The sequence below is a fragment of the Aaosphaeria arxii genome (genome assembly GCF_010015735.1).
Source record: "Aaosphaeria arxii CBS 175.79 unplaced genomic scaffold BU24scaffold_6, whole genome shotgun sequence".
Lineage (NCBI taxonomy): Eukaryota > Fungi > Ascomycota > Dothideomycetes > Pleosporales > Aaosphaeria > Aaosphaeria arxii.
In genome coordinates, this window is record NW_022983479.1 from 1,505,660 (window position 1) to 1,521,085 (window position 15,426).

Genomic DNA, 15,426 nt, shown 5'->3' on the forward strand with positions numbered 1-15,426 from the left:
AAGAAAATCTCAATTTTTCTAACGATATGAATTGGCTCGATGGAGCCCTTGCGAGGGTTCAAAACATTCACGGTCTGGCACCATGAGAACGCTGGATTGAGACGGCCATTTCCAAATCAAAGCAGAGGATCAGGATCGTATGTGCGGTGCGTGCCCTTTCGAATATAAGAAATACAAGCGCAATGTTGGTGCGAGCAATTTGCCCAACAGAGAAGCATTTCTGCCATATAACGATGAGCCCCCATGTCCCCTGAATGAGGATCGAAAAGATCATGGATTCGATTTTCATGGAATTGTATGTGAAAAGGAGTAGAAATTCTAAGGGACCAAGAAGGAAACTTCTCGAAATCAATGTGAAATGTGCTGAATTTCAAAAAATCATCTCTAAAGGAAATGAGGTCTGGAGAACCACCAAAAAAATTACCGCCTACCAGCATGTGTTCGGCAGGAGAAGCGAAGACAGCATTGAAATATCGAAGGAACATCCCTGGTCCTATTCGAAATTCATTTCTCTTCAACCATTCTTTGGGAATCTATCAGGATTTTCTTTTGCTGCCGAAATATTGTTTCTTTGTGATGATGATGATGATAATGATGATGATTTGAATCTTCGAGTCATAACCGTGAGTTGTGCGTTACTTGGTATAAACATGTATGAGAAGTCTTTTCTGCTACAGTTCCTTGTATCCATCACGCTGATCGCTCATCATGGTGAAATTCCTCTCTACCTATGAACGTTGTCGGCACTCGAACCTATGCGGTCGACCCAGAAGGCCCCATTGCATACGAAACCAACCCGGACACACCAGCGACTCTTGCGCAGACGATCAGGACATCTAGCAACGGCGTGTCATCCCCAAAAACCACTTTTGCTGGGGGTGAATGTACACCTTTGATGCGTTGTATCCCCCTGAAAGGATTTATCTAGGACAGCAAAGCTGAAATTCAGTAGCCGGTGAAGAACAACTGAGTACATCGTCCGTCATTCACACGTGGTGTTCCTTTCGGGTAATGCGCCGACGCCCGAAGCTGTCGAGGTGTGACCTAACAACATCAATATCCCGCAAAGAACGGACCTCCTAGTGAGAACACTATATCCAGCGACCCAATCCCTTTCAGGCAGTTCAAGCATATTCCCCGCAATGCATCTCGAAATCCCTGCTCCAATCAATGTATTCAACTTGGCATCTAATTGCAATGGGTACGCAACATCACGGTTGATATTCCCTTAATAAAATGTTCCGTACTTTTTCCGCTTGCCCAAAGACTAGTTGTGTTATGGGCCCAATTCTTCCGTTGCCGATACCATGAGATTGTTTTATAAACCCGGTTGAAGGTGTCGATTGTCAAGTTCGGGCTCTGTGTTACCTGGATTCTGTTTTCGAGGTTCCTGGGTTAGCTCTCGATCAAAATGCATTTCATTCGGAATACCTTGGGACCGGGCTTCTTGCTTTCCACTGTGAATGCGTCACTCCAAATCATTCCTGGAGGTACTTGGACTGCTGTATGTATCAGTAATAACCGAAAACTGATTTCGTTATGCTGATACGTCAGACAGACAAATACCGGGAAACATATCCAAGCTCACGGTGGCGGCATACTCAAAGTTGGAAGCACATATTACTGGTAGGTACCCTCTACCCAGTGACTACCGTGTCGCATGTAACATGGAACCAGGGTGGGCGAGGACAAAACCGACGGTTCGAGTTTCCAGAACGTCAATTGCTACTCTTCCTCGAATCTTGTCGAATGGAAGTACGAGGGTGCGATCCTCTCTCGACAGGGTTCTGGCGATCTCGGTCCTAGTCGCATCGTCGAACGCCCGAAGATCATCTTCAACAAAGCGACGAATCAGTACGTCGCATGGATGCATATAGATAGCTCGGACTATGGGGATGCGAAAGTGGGCGTTGCTACCGGAAGCTCGCCTTGTGGGACGTACACCTACAAGGGCAGTTTCAGACCTTTGAACTTCGAGAGTAGAGATATGGGCGTATATGTGGATGACGACGGCAAAGGTTATTTGCTCACAGAGGATGTAAGTTGTGACCAGGTCCGCATCTGCTTCAATCTTGGGTCTAACATTCGAGGCAGCGCAAGAACGGTCTTCGCATCGACCTCCTATCCGACGATTACTTGACTGTCAAATCTTCGACGTATGTCTGGAAAGAGAAGATCGAGTCCCCCGCAGTGATAAAGAAGAACGGCGTATACTTCATGTTCGGTTCGAAGTTGACCGGTTGGGATCCAAACGACAACGTCTACAGCACTGCCACGTCACTGTCGGGGCCATGGTCGGCGTGGAAAACTTTCGCAGACTCTGGATCTAACACATACGCAAGTCAGACAACGTTCATTCTTCCTGTTGGTAACAACTTTATGTACATGGGCGATCGATGGGTCAAGGATAATCTGATGCGAAGCACCTACATCTGGCTGCCACTTACCATCTCTGGAACATCGGCAAGCATGAAGAATGCAGTCAACTGGGTTCCCGATGTGAACTCGGGTTCTCTGAGTGCGGGGCCTTCCGAGAATTCGTATGAGGGCGAGTCAGCACAGCTGAGTGGTGGCGCAAAGACAGTATCATGCTCAGGTTGCTCTGGTAAGAACTCTGCCGGCTACGTTGGAGGCTCTGACAATGGCGCTGTTTACTTCGGCTCGGTGAGCAGCTCCGCTTCCACCAGGACAACGATCCGTATCAAGCACCTTAACGGCGATAAGAGTCAGAGATTCGCTGATGTGAGTGTAAATGGAGGAGCGAACCAGAGAGTTGCTTTCTTGCCTCACGGTGGTAGTGACCCAGCTAGCTCGAGCTTGCATGTTGATTTGAAAAGTGGGACGAATACTGTCAAAATCAGTGGAGTGAGCGGGGGATGGGGTCCAGACATTGATAGGATTCTTGTACCTACTTCGTAAAGCCTGTTGCGAAGCCATACTATAGCTGCAAAATTTGTCAACATTCACTGTTTAGTATCTTCAACCCAGCCGTGCCAGCCCAGCTTCTCTTGTGACCGACCGTACAAGCTCCAACATGTATATATGTGAACAGATGACGCTAAACCCCAATCGAGGCTAGCCGTGGAGGCATCACCCTCGTCCTCGAGTAAGCCTCGTCCATCAGATTCATGATTACATACTCGTAGGTCTAGGTAGCTATCAAAGATCTCTGTTGTTGCTTACACGCGTCAGTTCACTAACAGTAAAGCTATCGTGGATTCGACTTCGGTGACATTGTTTGTCTTTGCCCCCCCGAGTCCGAATAATCCTGCCCACCAGGCCACCATGCCCCGGCGTAAGCTTGACAAACCTGTCATATCCCCCGATCTTGCTGCCTCGAAATCCCACAGTGGATTTCTTTCTCTGCCAGGAGAGCTGAGAATTGCGATCTATGCCTGGGCACTCTTCCCGCTTGTTGATACCATCACGATCAGGGGTGTATCGCGTCCACAACATCTCTCCAAGACAATCCTTAAACCGGCGATTTTCCGGCTCAACCGTCAAATCAGGGAGGAGAGCTTGCATTACCTGTGTTCGAACAAGGCGTTCAAACTTCTGCTTTTGCAGCCAGCCATTGTGTTCTTGGAAGTAATCGGGCTGACTGGTCGGAGAGCACTTGAGGTTCTCGAAATTCTCCTCGCTCCATCCGACCTGTTAGAGACAAACAAAATCGAAGTGCTTACGACGTTCTTAAGAGATACTAGGAAGCTCAGAGAAGTTCGAATAATCAATTACACTCATTCTGACTCTAGACCTCATCTCGAGGTCTTCAAATCGAAGCTGGAGACGGCAGTAAGAAGCACTGGAAAGGGTAGCGACTGCGAACTCTACTTTTGGGAAGGTATCTAGAGATTCGTCCTATAGTCGAAGCCGTCAAATTACCCACACCTGGCCACCTTGTTCTTCTCACTCCACTCTGCTCTTCGAACATACCCCCTCCAGTCATTCACCAACGATTCGAAGTAAGTCTGGCTCCATTCTCCTTTCGCTGGCATCGGCTTATGAGCAGTGACTTTCCCGCAATTGCTGTCGAAATCCGAGTTAGCTGGATCGCTTGTCCCATCACTTACGCCGCCCCATTTCGTCCAGACGAATGCGTCCGCTTGCACGTCGTTTGTGGAGGTCCCCGGCATCAGACCAAAACCTGCCATTTCGATGTTGCACCAATCTCCCCAGAACTCCCGAATACCCTGTACGCCGCTGCGCGACGTGTCCACGATGGAATAGAAAGGCATTGTAGAGTTGAGCTTCTTGAATTCTCGCTCTAGGATGGTTATGTATAGCTTTTCATTGCGCGCGGGGTTGTTGCTGGGCGTGTCGTAGCAAGAGTCTTCGTTCCGGAATCTCTCTCCTGGATACAAGTCCCTGTCACAAGAAAGGTCAGACACTGGGTAGAAACTGAGGCGGGTAGATTGAAAGGAATTATTCTTACCATGAATTGTAACTCATAACATTCAAAGACAAGCCGCGAAACTGGCTCGGTGTCCCGGCTGCCTTCCAAGTGTTGAGTAATTCTGCCGCACCCTGAGCTCTGTATTTGCCCCAGCCAAAGGTCCCTGCATGACCAGCGTCCAAGTACAAAATGGTGTTCGGTAAGCTGAGAGCGCTCAGTGCCTGGGGAACGTTTTTCCGATATGAAGCCGCAACATGCGTACAATTCCGGCTCGGGTCGGCGTTTGGCAAGGTCGTAACGTTCGAGTTGGTGTTAATGACGAAGTTCCCGACCACACCGGGCTCAATGATGAGTGCGAAAGCGTTGTTTGGATATGATTTGAGCTTCTTCACAATGGCTGAGTACGAGTTTTAGCTAGATGTATTGAATGTGCTGTGTCCAGCCACGATAGGTTGACTTACGCTCAATATAGTCCTTTTGATAGTCGTAAGTTTCGTGCTTTGGTGGCTCGTTGGATGCAGTGCATTGCTTGAACGGAAGGCCTGAAATGACTATACCAACTACATGATCGCATGGGACATCTTGGACAGTTTGTTCAATCAGACTGATCTGGTCTACGCCGTCTCTACATCAAGTCAGCCTAGCGAGACAAAACGCACTTTGTGAGTTACATGCATCCAAACAAAGGTTCCTGCATTCAGAACTCTCTTTGCCCGGGCCTGAAGGAAGGTGTCGTTGATAAGGGGGATGGCTGCCTCTACCTTCTCCCGGTAGATTCGATTTGGATGAAGCTTATATTTGTTCCATATGTTCGTCTTTGCATCCAGAAGAACTGGGGCGTCGCAGCTCTCAATTTGAGATTTACGTGCTCCACTATCGTGATTCGGTAATGATAACGCTCCGGCATGCGTTGCCAAAAGCGCTACAATGATTTGCTGAATCTGCATTATGTCCTTGAGAATAGAACGACTGTCCACGTAGGCATTGCGACCCTGTCATGTGCATACTTATACTCCTGGAGACGCGGATGCGTCTCCCATTTTGGAGGTCGTGTTCACGTACTTTGCAATAGATTGGTGGGGAGATCAGGGCGTAGGTCATTCCAGCGACGTAGATTATCTGCGCCTGGAATCGGTTTAGCTTCATGCATAGAAGATTCCCACGGCGTTCTTCGCAAATTGACTTCATAGTGTCAGCTGCAAGGTGCTCGGAGTCTTGGATATCAATGCAGGCCAATTTTGAATTCGTTGGTGGATACTCGTGCTGTTGTATAGTCATCAATGCTTACAGGTGTGTGCAGGCAGATGTGTGGTGCCATTAGCAGTACAGGTAAGGAAGATTGGGTGTTTCCACAGACAGGCAGTATAGCATCAATGTTCACAAAGCGTTCCAGTAGGGAGATGCGAAGTGTTTTCAATAGTACAGTCACAGCAATTCGGCGTGTCCACAGACTCCCAGTTGAGAACCAGTGTTTGCAAAGCGTAAGGAGGAAGTTGTACAGTAACATCAGTAGCACAGGCGCAAGAGCTTTTGCACGTTCACAGACAGGTAGTAGAGCACCAATAATCACGAAGTGTAAGTAGGGAGCTACGGAGTGCTGGCAGTAGCCCAAGTGAGAGAGATTTGATGTGTTAGCAGTGGCGGTGTGTTGACGATCCGGGATGCTGCTCTGTTTGCTGTTGTTCCTTCACTGTATATACATTCTCACTCCTCTTTTTCGGCCTATATATACTTCTTAATTTACAACGCTTTCGTCGTGTCCTCTACGGAGGCGCGGCACAAACATGTAAGTCTTGCGTTTCCTTGGTTCAGTTGGTACTTTTCATCACTCTTTACTTTCACCTTCAAGTCGACAAAATGTGGTTGTTGTGGACAGACACCCCCGATTCGATTCTCAGAGTCGTTCCGAAGTCCAATCTTTTTTTGCTTTTTTTTGCCATTTTTTTTTTGCTTGGGGTACTTGGGTTTAGATGAGATGAATCACATGCTTTGCTTCTCTTCTGTAAGAGAGCAGTGCCTGCAAGTGAAGGACGAGATTTTGGAGTCTGTTTTTTTGCTTCTCTTTTGTAACTGTCTGGGGCATGCTCAAGGTCGAAATGAGGATTTGAATGATGCTTTGCCTTGTTATAGGAGAATGCGCACAGTGTCTCCAAGGGTTGAGTGTAGATATTCGCACACAGGGAGCTCCCTACGTCGACCATCGTGAGACATGTAGCAACACTGGATAAAGGGATCGGTAGACTCAGCATAGAACAATAGACATTCATTCCACAGTTCATTGTGCAGACAATTATCTCGACACAGAAGTTAAATGTGCATGTATGAAGAAAACCAGAACCGAACTCGCCCTCTGTACGATGGCACTATGACTATCCTGCTCTTCACGAACTCATTGGAAAGTACATTAGTACAAGTTTTCAAGCAATAGTATGCTCCATTCTATCTGCTGAGCGTGTAGTAGGCTCGAGAGCATGCAATCAAGACACTGAGTTCTATCTGCTGGGCGTGTAGTAGACTCAAGAGCCAGCACGGGTGAGGCCCTCAGTCCTATCTGCTGGGCGTGTCGTGAACTCAAGAATGTGTACGAGTAAGGCAGTCAATCTGATCTGCTAGGCGTGGAGTAGACTCGAGAGTGCGTACAAGCAAGGCACTCAATCTGGTCTGCTAGTCGTGTAGTGGACTCGAAGGTGCGCACAAGTCAGTCACGCAATTATATCTACTGGATATGCAGTAGACTTGAAAGTGCGTATAAGAAGCGACGCAATCCTGTCTGCTAGGCGCGTCGTGGACTCATGGGTATACAAGTGAGGCATTGAATCTTATCTGCTGGGCGTTCAAGGGACTCAAAAACAAGTATATGTAAGGCACTTAATTCTATCTACTGAGCATGTAATGGACTCAAGAATGAATACCTGTAAAGACAACTTTCAGCTTCAACTTTGGCTACATTGCTCGTTGGGATATGAGCCAGAGCCTACAGGACAACACTGTCACTACCTGGCCGACACCGACTCTGTATCTCAGTGTCAATGGATCCAAACTCACTCAAACCAAGCTTCCCCTCTTCGAGAACATTCAAGGAACACGCCACTTCAAGCTTCTCGCTTGTGCACTCCACCTTCACTATGCTTCCCAGCCACGCCTTCGAAGCCACCATTCTACCACAACACTACCCTCTCTGTTGCCTAATTCCCCAGCCACAGCAATGGAATCTCCTGGAAACGCCTGCCTGGTGCTCAGCGAGCGCTGAAATCACGTGTCTGCGGCGCTCGGGCCAGTGCCAGAGGGTATATAAACCCTCTCCCCCTCCGTCCCCCTCCTCTTCTTCTTTTCCCCAGCTCTCTTTGCCTTTTGGCTTAGATTAAAGAGTAGTATCTGTTCTTATCATTTTAATCGATGATCAAGGCCCCTACTGGGGGTTTTTCTAAGATTATTTTGTTTTTGTCCTCCGGTCTCCTTGCTCTGGGCTTGCCTATCATTGAGACCACTGTGTCGCTAGTATTGCACTGCCTCTAGCTGACGCGACCACTCTTCTTTTTCATTGACTTGATCAGCTTGTCTGTTCTTTCAAGGAAGAAGTTATCCATTCTCTGCCTTGTCTTGTATTTGTGAAGTGTACACCTTGAAGTGATGTTGCACTGATGTATATTGAAGTGATACTTTGTTCAAGTACGCCTTGAAGTGTTGCCGTGATGGATGACTCCCTATATCGTGAGATGTAACTGTAAGTGAGTCTCGTAGTAATTGTTACTAGCGGTGATTTGCCAGGCTCGGGATAGACAGACATTGCCTTGTGCCCCAGTCAGTAGCACAATGTGAAGTCTTCGGGCAGCTAACAGTGCACTGTGATTGACTCTGCAGCGCTACCGTAACTCTGTCTCATCCGGTAGATCAAAATTACAACTTTAGAAAGACTGGAAGACGCGTTTCTCGATAAAGAAGGGCAACTTTGGCAGATTGCATTTCGATTCTGCTGCAAGTTTCTACAGGAATCTAACTTCACTAGGTACAACATCGCAACGAAAAGTAGAATTTCTTCAGGTAAGAGACACATTTGACACTATTCAGAATAGTAGACAGCAGCTCATTACTTCTCATTGTCCTGTCGTGGAAGATCCGGCGACTGATGCCCTACCGGGCGAGCTTCGCGACAGTGGGTCTGCCGGACTCACTGGCACAGCTGGGAAAACTACACTGGGGGCATCACAACATCGCACATTCGATTCGTAACCTACAACAACAGTGATTCAGGAGCCTTTGTCCTACTGGCAGACACAGTTATCTGCCTTTCTCATCCTCATCCGCTCATCCTCATCCGCTCCGTACGATCCGGACACATCAATCTGCTCCGTCGAGATTCGGCTCCGCGATCGCCCGGCATATCCTCAACCTCCCCAGTATCGTGCTGCTCTCGATTGCTTTTCATCCCCTTCTGCTCGATATGCAAAGACAATCATATGCATCCCAGTACTGCATTGTGATAAACAACACGCCCCTACACAATTTCAGCTGCCAGGAATGTTGCGCCTTTCCAGATCGCCGACAACCTGAGAGACGACGTGCAGACAGTCCTTTATCAATTTGATTCTGGGCCAGGTATCACCTGCACCCAGCTGAGGCAGTTAGATATGGATGTCATCGGTGTGTATATCGGACAACTTTCATCTTTGAAAGGCTTACCCCCTTAGAGAATGCACTTCGTGCACACAGAGTCGCTCCTGTATATATACTATACTATTGTCCGGGTACAATCATTTAATACACATCCTCGCATCGTACCTGATCAGTCTCCTGAGAGTATCGCCTTCGAAATCACATGTAGGGTCCCGATGGCCCCTTCGCCGGCAACCGCATCAGGAACACTCCCGTTTGCAATCATGGATTGTTTGTCCTTGCTGAAGGATAGACGGATAGGCAGGTTGACTCCAGGCATATACAATTGTTTGAGCCGAAGCCAGATCACTACATTTTGTGCACCACTGGGTGCTATTGCAGAGGCAATGGTAGGTATGTGTAGCAGCTGAAGTGTCCACAGGCAATCCGAGAAATGCAGGACAGGGCGACAGATCTTGCTAGTCTTTGCATTCATGTAGAGAACATCGAGTACTTTCAACTTTGCTATTATGAAGACAGTCCCTAGCACCACACACATGTCCGGGAAATCTTCTCACCAGTGCTACGATAAACGCTCAAAACTTGAGAAACTCCTCCATTCCGACCTCACTCCCCGTAATTATCAGGAACCAAAGCTTCCCCAATTCGATGCAGTCTTTGGCCAACTGAGATTCGCCCTTGGATGTGTATCCTTCGGCAAGATATCTGAGCGCTCGAACAGCTTCGATATTGATGAGACCCGAGTTGCTTACGACTTCGAACCGATCGTTATCCGTCGTGGTAAGAATGCCAAAGTTCCTCAGCAACTTCCTTGCATACTCGATCGTCTTGTCTACGTTGTTGACACCTTTCCAAGCTTCAGTCAAGTAAAGGCTTGGATGAACCAGTGCGAGCCTGGGAAGCTGGCGATACAGATCTCCCTCATCTGTTGCTGCATCTGACGGTGAGTATAATGCCTCGATTTCTCTCAGCCCTCTTGCAATCTTCTTGATGCTGGTAATAGTCATCCCCCTCTCGCCCAGCTTCATCACTGTGTTCTTCAGATCTTCGAACTTCTGCGACCGCTCTTTCCGGCTCGCCTCATCGATTCTGCCATCAGTCTTACACAGCCCACAGTCGCACTCGAATCCCCACGTTCCCCGATACCTCTCCTGGCGGTCAATGATATCGATATCCGGCGATACATACTGGTGCGTAATTTCTTCACCGGCGGTAATATCTCTCGTTGCGCGAAGGAAATGGATATCTCCAATGAAGGTACGGACACTGTTGGGCAGACAAGAGTGGTTGACGTAGGAGGCATGCAACCAGCAGCCGTTCCGGAGCTCTGGGTTTGAATTTGGCGGTTGGGAAATCATGTCGACAGACCTAGTGGGAACAGAGAAGCAATTACGCTGCCGAATGATCTCAACGCGGAAGCTGATTGAATTAGTCAGACCTCTCACTCTTTGATGAAGGAAGGAATACTCACACATCTACAGGTATCTCCTCGCCCTCGGAAACCTCCCAGCCATACTCCTTCCAGTACCCACCGTCGTCCAGTTCAAAGTAATCCCGCCGCAAACTTGGGTTCCAGCGAAGCTTCTGAACCAACTCTTTGAATAACAATGCGCCAGGTCGGGGACTCGCTGTGCCTTCCCCAAGACTATAGATCAGACAATCAGACGATCGATCTTGGATAAAATACCCGGGCAGCACGAATGCCTTCTCAGCCGAAACTAATTCGCCAATTTTGAAGTCTCGTTTGGCGAAGAGTCCGCGTCCATGGTTCTCCGTCTTTCGGACTTCAGTATCTGAGATGTAATGCGCGGCATCGACGTGGAGAGTCAGTGGTCCCACGTATGAAGATATCAACGGGAGGTTATACTCGGCGGAGGTTTGATAAATGCCGAGGTCAAACTTGATTCGAGCTGCAAGCTCCTTTAGTGGGCGCGGAATACTGGACGATATCTGAAGCGGATCTTCGGTGCTCCCGTTATGAAGCCATGATTTGATCGTATCAAGATCGCTCATGGGGGACCCTGCAAGTTGACTGTCTGAAAGAGCATGGGTAACGATAGCCTGCGATAAATCATCCGCTGCATCATCAAGACGTAGCAACACAATGTTGACACCGCACTTCTTCCTGTAGAGATCTATCTTCGCCGCTGAATTTGATTTTGAATCCAGTGCCCGCAGACCACGATCATAACTGCGTCTAGTTAGTCTTGCCTCTTTCCACTTACCCGGAACTACTTACTGCTGAAGTGCTGTGCGGAATTTCTTCTTCAGAAACATCATATCTCCTTCTTTCTTCCAGTCCTTGCCTTCCAGTTCACTATCGAGCTCGGCATCCGACCTCCATGATTCAGGGACAAATTCGTCATTCGCCTGCAAGATTACCAGATCAGAAGGGTGATCAACACGGATATGATATCCGCCGTCAATCTGTCGTCGCCAACAAGGCTGCTTGATTGCAACAATGGTAGCAGCTGGGATGAGTGGATCCAGCATCGAGTCCTCCAAGTTTCCAATAGTAAGTCTTGCTGCGTCGCCATTCTTATCCTCCACGACCGTGTTTGTTGCTGAGTAAATGTAAGGCTGTATTATCGTCCTGACCATCAATATGGCATTGGTATTTCTCTTCTCAACTGAGAGGTCTTGCAGATTGATCTGGTCACATCGTGAGCATTCTGTCGGGTAACAAAGAGCAATTGAGCAACCTTTTCAACAGATGTGTCGCGGATGGAAGCACGCGATGGGGGGTATCTTGACGGCAACACAAAGTTCTTGACGGGTACATTGCCTTCGGCAAGAAGTTTCAGGTTGGCTTTGTGGATATCGATCAAGGCGTCTCGTGACTCCCTAGTCGAAAGTCGTGATCCATGATTATCGGCTGGATTTTGGAACAGATCCTTCAACGCTTCAGGCGACTCTTCGTAGGAGCCTCGTGTAGGCTTAATTGAAACCATGGTTGATTATCGCCACCGATGATGCTCTGTATCGTGACGTTTTATTCTGACCAATGCAAGTCTTACTACCAAATAGAGCAAGTCTTCTTCAAGTGTCGATCCCTACACCAATGAGAATTCGCAAAAGAGTAAACAATGAAACAAAGAAAGACGCAAGCAAGCGTTCCAATGTCGTTATTTATTAAGCATGCGAAGAGGCTGATGTTTTCAGATCCTGAATCTGGCGAATTGTCAAGGTGGCCTTCATCATGCGGCTAAATTACGTTCCGACAAGACGCAATATAATTTCGGCCAGGATGATATTAAAGAAACCCGTTCTAGGGATACATTTGCTTCTGGAAAACACGTGGAACACCTCACGAGTAGGGGTTGTGTCGTGCCGGTCATTAATGTGAATGAACCTAAGGTGCATCCTGTTCTAGACAAGCTAAAGTCCCTCCCTGTTCCCCAAATTGTGATGATTGGCCTTCACTGAGCCCACAGGCTTTTGTTTAAGATATATGTCCTCATATGCAGAGAATTCGGTTGTTTATGGGAGATCAATGACATCATAACAAAAGCAAAGGTAGAAGTGTAACATTCACCATCAAGGTCTTGGCATTCACCGGCATTTCAACCCATGGCATAAAGCCCCATTCTGTCGTCTCTAGCCCCTCTTTCCTCAACAATAGTCCTTATACATCGTTTTTCATGATCAACAGGGAATAGTCTAGCTCAAAGCCTCGAGAATGGCGTTATACACGAGCTCCTTCTTCTGCAAATTCTCATCCCATGGGAGTGCTGCACCCTGTCCTTGGAAAACACTTGGAATCCAGCTATACTTATCGGTGTAATCCCAAATAGTCACTCCGACACACTTCTCGACAGCTGCGCAAGCACCTACCGTTGCTGCATAGTCCTTCGCTTGTTGGGCGACGGCTGCTTCTGTTGCTGGGGTTGTAGTTCTGATGTCCAGCTCCGTGAACGCAGCTTCGACACCCAAAGCAGCAACCTTGTTCAAATTTGACTCTTGCGACGACCTTGATGGGGTAGATCCGACGATGAGATGACCTTGGAAGCCGAGACCGTCGATCTTTGCTCCGTAGCTCTGCACCAACTTGACAATCTCCAATGCTGCGTTGAACTTGGCACCTCCATATTCGAGATTGTAGTCGTTGAAGTAGAGCTTAGCTTCTGGGTCGGCGGCAGCAGCAGCAGCAAAGGCGATAGGGAGGTAGGCTGGGCCAATGGTGTCGTAGAACACGCTGGAACGGTATGTACCATCCTCGTTCAAAGCTGGAAGAGAGGTCAATGTCTTCTATCGAGTATTGCGGCTCGAGAAGACTCACCTTCGTTTACAACGTCCCAGTGATAGCATTTTCCCTTGTAGTGGGTCACTTCTTGAGTAATATGATTGACCATAATGTCGATGAGAGTCGCATTGTCAAAGCCACCATTGGAGACTGTCTTTTGTGAGCCAAAGCGTCGAAGACAATATTCATTCTATCGAATCTTACCCCAGCTTGGTAGCTGACTATGCCAAACCAGAGTGTGGCATCGAAGGAGCTGGCCATTCTTCTCGGCCAAGTCGACTATCGTGTCGCCATTGGCAAAATTGAAAGTTCCTCGTGAGGGTTCAATTGTGTCCCACTGTTATCGTCAGTACTGATACGTAGCGACGCAGGCCTCATCTACCTTCATAGCATTTCCTGGAGTGATAGAACCGAAGTCTGCAGTATTGCTCAACCCCTCCAAGTAGGGAATGTCGCTCAATTCTCCATTGTCCGTAGCACTCCCGAAATATTCTTTGCCGGCGGCGACTGCTCGAGTATTCAATCCGTCAACAGCGCGGTGACTGCCATTGATCAGTGAAAACGTATCTCAACGCATGATATTGTCTACTCACGAAATTGGAGAACTGATGGCGCTCACTGCAAATAACAAGCAGCTGAGTCTTGATGTGATCGACATGATAGTGATGGGCTGTGCAATAAACAAGATGAAAGCAGGTAGAACAAAAGTTGGCGGTTCTCATGTGAAATCCTGGGATCATTCAATAAATACATCCAATAGACATGGGTGCGCCGGTTCCTCCGCATTACCCCAGTCTATCGCCACGGAGCGCACATCGTCCCAGACGTAGCTGTTGTCCCGAGTCAAGAAGAACATGTGATCACGGAAGTGATCCCGGTTTCGTTGACGGAGAAATGTTGTCGCGCCTACAATTTCCCACAGAACCCGGTAACGATGGCTTCGATTAATTTCGCGGAGGATCGCAATGATCGACGTTTAGGATGTCTGGGGATCTAGGGCCGCGAAATAGATGAGCATGACGGGAGTTTTGCACCGAATGGCCGATCGAAATTGCGACGAGGAACGCATGCTATATCGTTCAACGCCACAGCGTAAGCGCGTCTCGTTCAGAATAATATGTTTGTAGCAAGAAAAGAATTAGTATAGTGTTGTTTGTGAGCCTTTTCCTGCTAGGATTGATAATACCTGCCGAACTAGCTCAGCTCGGGCGGGCCATGCAATTCGCTGCGCCAACATCATCACTCCAGATTATAGCACCAGTAATTCGATACCTAGCAACGTCAGTATTTCTCGTTTGAGAAAAGGCCTGTAATTGCAACTGTGAATATGTTGTTACGCACAGAGGGTTGTAAAGCTTGTAGTGGGTTGTTCTGCTGGAGGAACCCAACGCTTGCTATGCCTGCGCCTACTTTTCAATGTCTCAGTGTAGTATGTGTAACGAGTCCTTGTTGCGGCGGAAAAAGTCGGAAAGCCTAACTTGCCGGCGCAGTCTTGATATCAACACTGAGCCTTCTTCAGTGATGATCACGAAACTTGTCTATCAACGTCGTTGGGTACAGTAGGGTGCACATCCTTGGCTTAAGCTACATGTACTCCTCCATCATAAAGCGGTCCAAAGGTGGGCTGGTTGTGCTTAATCCCATGATTGTCGATGTGGACAGGTACAATGTACAGTCCCAGCAAAGCATGCGCGCGTTGTCCATACAAGGATGTTGGCCAGCAACTGATATACCGAATAATCCAACACCCAGAGGCTGTAAGGGTCAAGTGTCTAATTCGTTTCGATGCACTGCGGCTCGGGTGGTGTTATTCTAGCGCTCGGTCGCGGGGTCGCAAGTAGCCAGATGCTGCGGGCAGTTCAATGAGCGGGATCGCGAGTGTCTGCGGCACGTTCAATTAACATGAAGCGAGGGGAATGGGTACCTACAAACCTGAAGCAGAACAGCCTATCTGCAGCCCTCCATCTTCGTTTCCTGGAAACAGCCTCTGAGATTCCTGAAGAGAAGACCAACGATTCAACAGCAGTGTGTATTCGTGATGTAAAGAAGGAATAGTTGTACGGTAGGTTTTGGAGGTAGGGAAGCTCAAAGATTACCTTTCGTGGCATGGCCGCTTGAGCGTGCCAAATTGATGTCAAGTTTGAGTTCTGAAGAAATGACGTGTCGAGCAGGGTTT

At 48.1% G+C, this 15,426-nt stretch overlaps 4 protein-coding genes across 4 annotated transcripts; 1 reads left to right on the forward strand and 3 right to left on the reverse strand.

Moving 5' to 3' along the window:
* Positions 1-1,411: 1,411 nt before the first annotated feature.
* BU24DRAFT_464381 (carbohydrate-binding module family 35 protein) lies at positions 1,412-3,849 on the forward strand (the record flags this gene model as incomplete). The annotated part of the gene is made up of 5 exons (XM_033532199.1): positions 1,412-1,504; positions 1,559-1,626; positions 1,678-2,038; positions 2,095-2,742; positions 3,193-3,849. The coding sequence occupies 5 exons, from the start codon at positions 1,412-1,414 to the stop codon at positions 3,847-3,849; spliced, it is 1,827 nt and encodes a 608-aa protein (XP_033381957.1).
* Positions 3,850-3,861: 12 nt separating this feature from the next.
* Positions 3,862-5,452, reverse strand: BU24DRAFT_424619 (glycoside hydrolase family 6 protein). Its single transcript, XM_033528552.1, has 4 exons — positions 5,069-5,452; positions 4,855-5,018; positions 4,433-4,790; positions 3,862-4,365 (listed from the first exon to the last, which is right to left on the reverse strand). The coding sequence occupies exons 1-4, from the start codon at positions 5,338-5,340 to the stop codon at positions 3,879-3,881; spliced, it is 1,281 nt and encodes a 426-aa protein (XP_033381958.1). The 5' UTR covers positions 5,341-5,452; the 3' UTR covers positions 3,862-3,878.
* Positions 5,453-9,582: 4,130 nt separating this feature from the next.
* BU24DRAFT_464383 (uncharacterized protein) lies at positions 9,583-11,958 on the reverse strand (the record flags this gene model as incomplete). The annotated part of the gene is made up of 4 exons (XM_033532200.1): positions 9,583-10,426; positions 10,479-11,198; positions 11,247-11,659; positions 11,710-11,958. 4 exons carry the CDS (start codon positions 11,956-11,958, stop codon positions 9,583-9,585), a joined length of 2,226 nt encoding a protein of 741 aa, XP_033381959.1.
* A 709-nt stretch (positions 11,959-12,667) lies between these two features.
* BU24DRAFT_411344 (glycoside hydrolase family 10 protein) lies at positions 12,668-13,908 on the reverse strand (the record flags this gene model as incomplete). Its single annotated transcript, XM_033526045.1, has 5 exons — positions 12,668-13,233; positions 13,287-13,400; positions 13,455-13,587; positions 13,633-13,792; positions 13,844-13,908. 5 exons carry the CDS (start codon positions 13,906-13,908, stop codon positions 12,668-12,670), a joined length of 1,038 nt encoding a protein of 345 aa, XP_033381960.1.
* Positions 13,909-15,426: the final 1,518 nt, after the last annotated feature.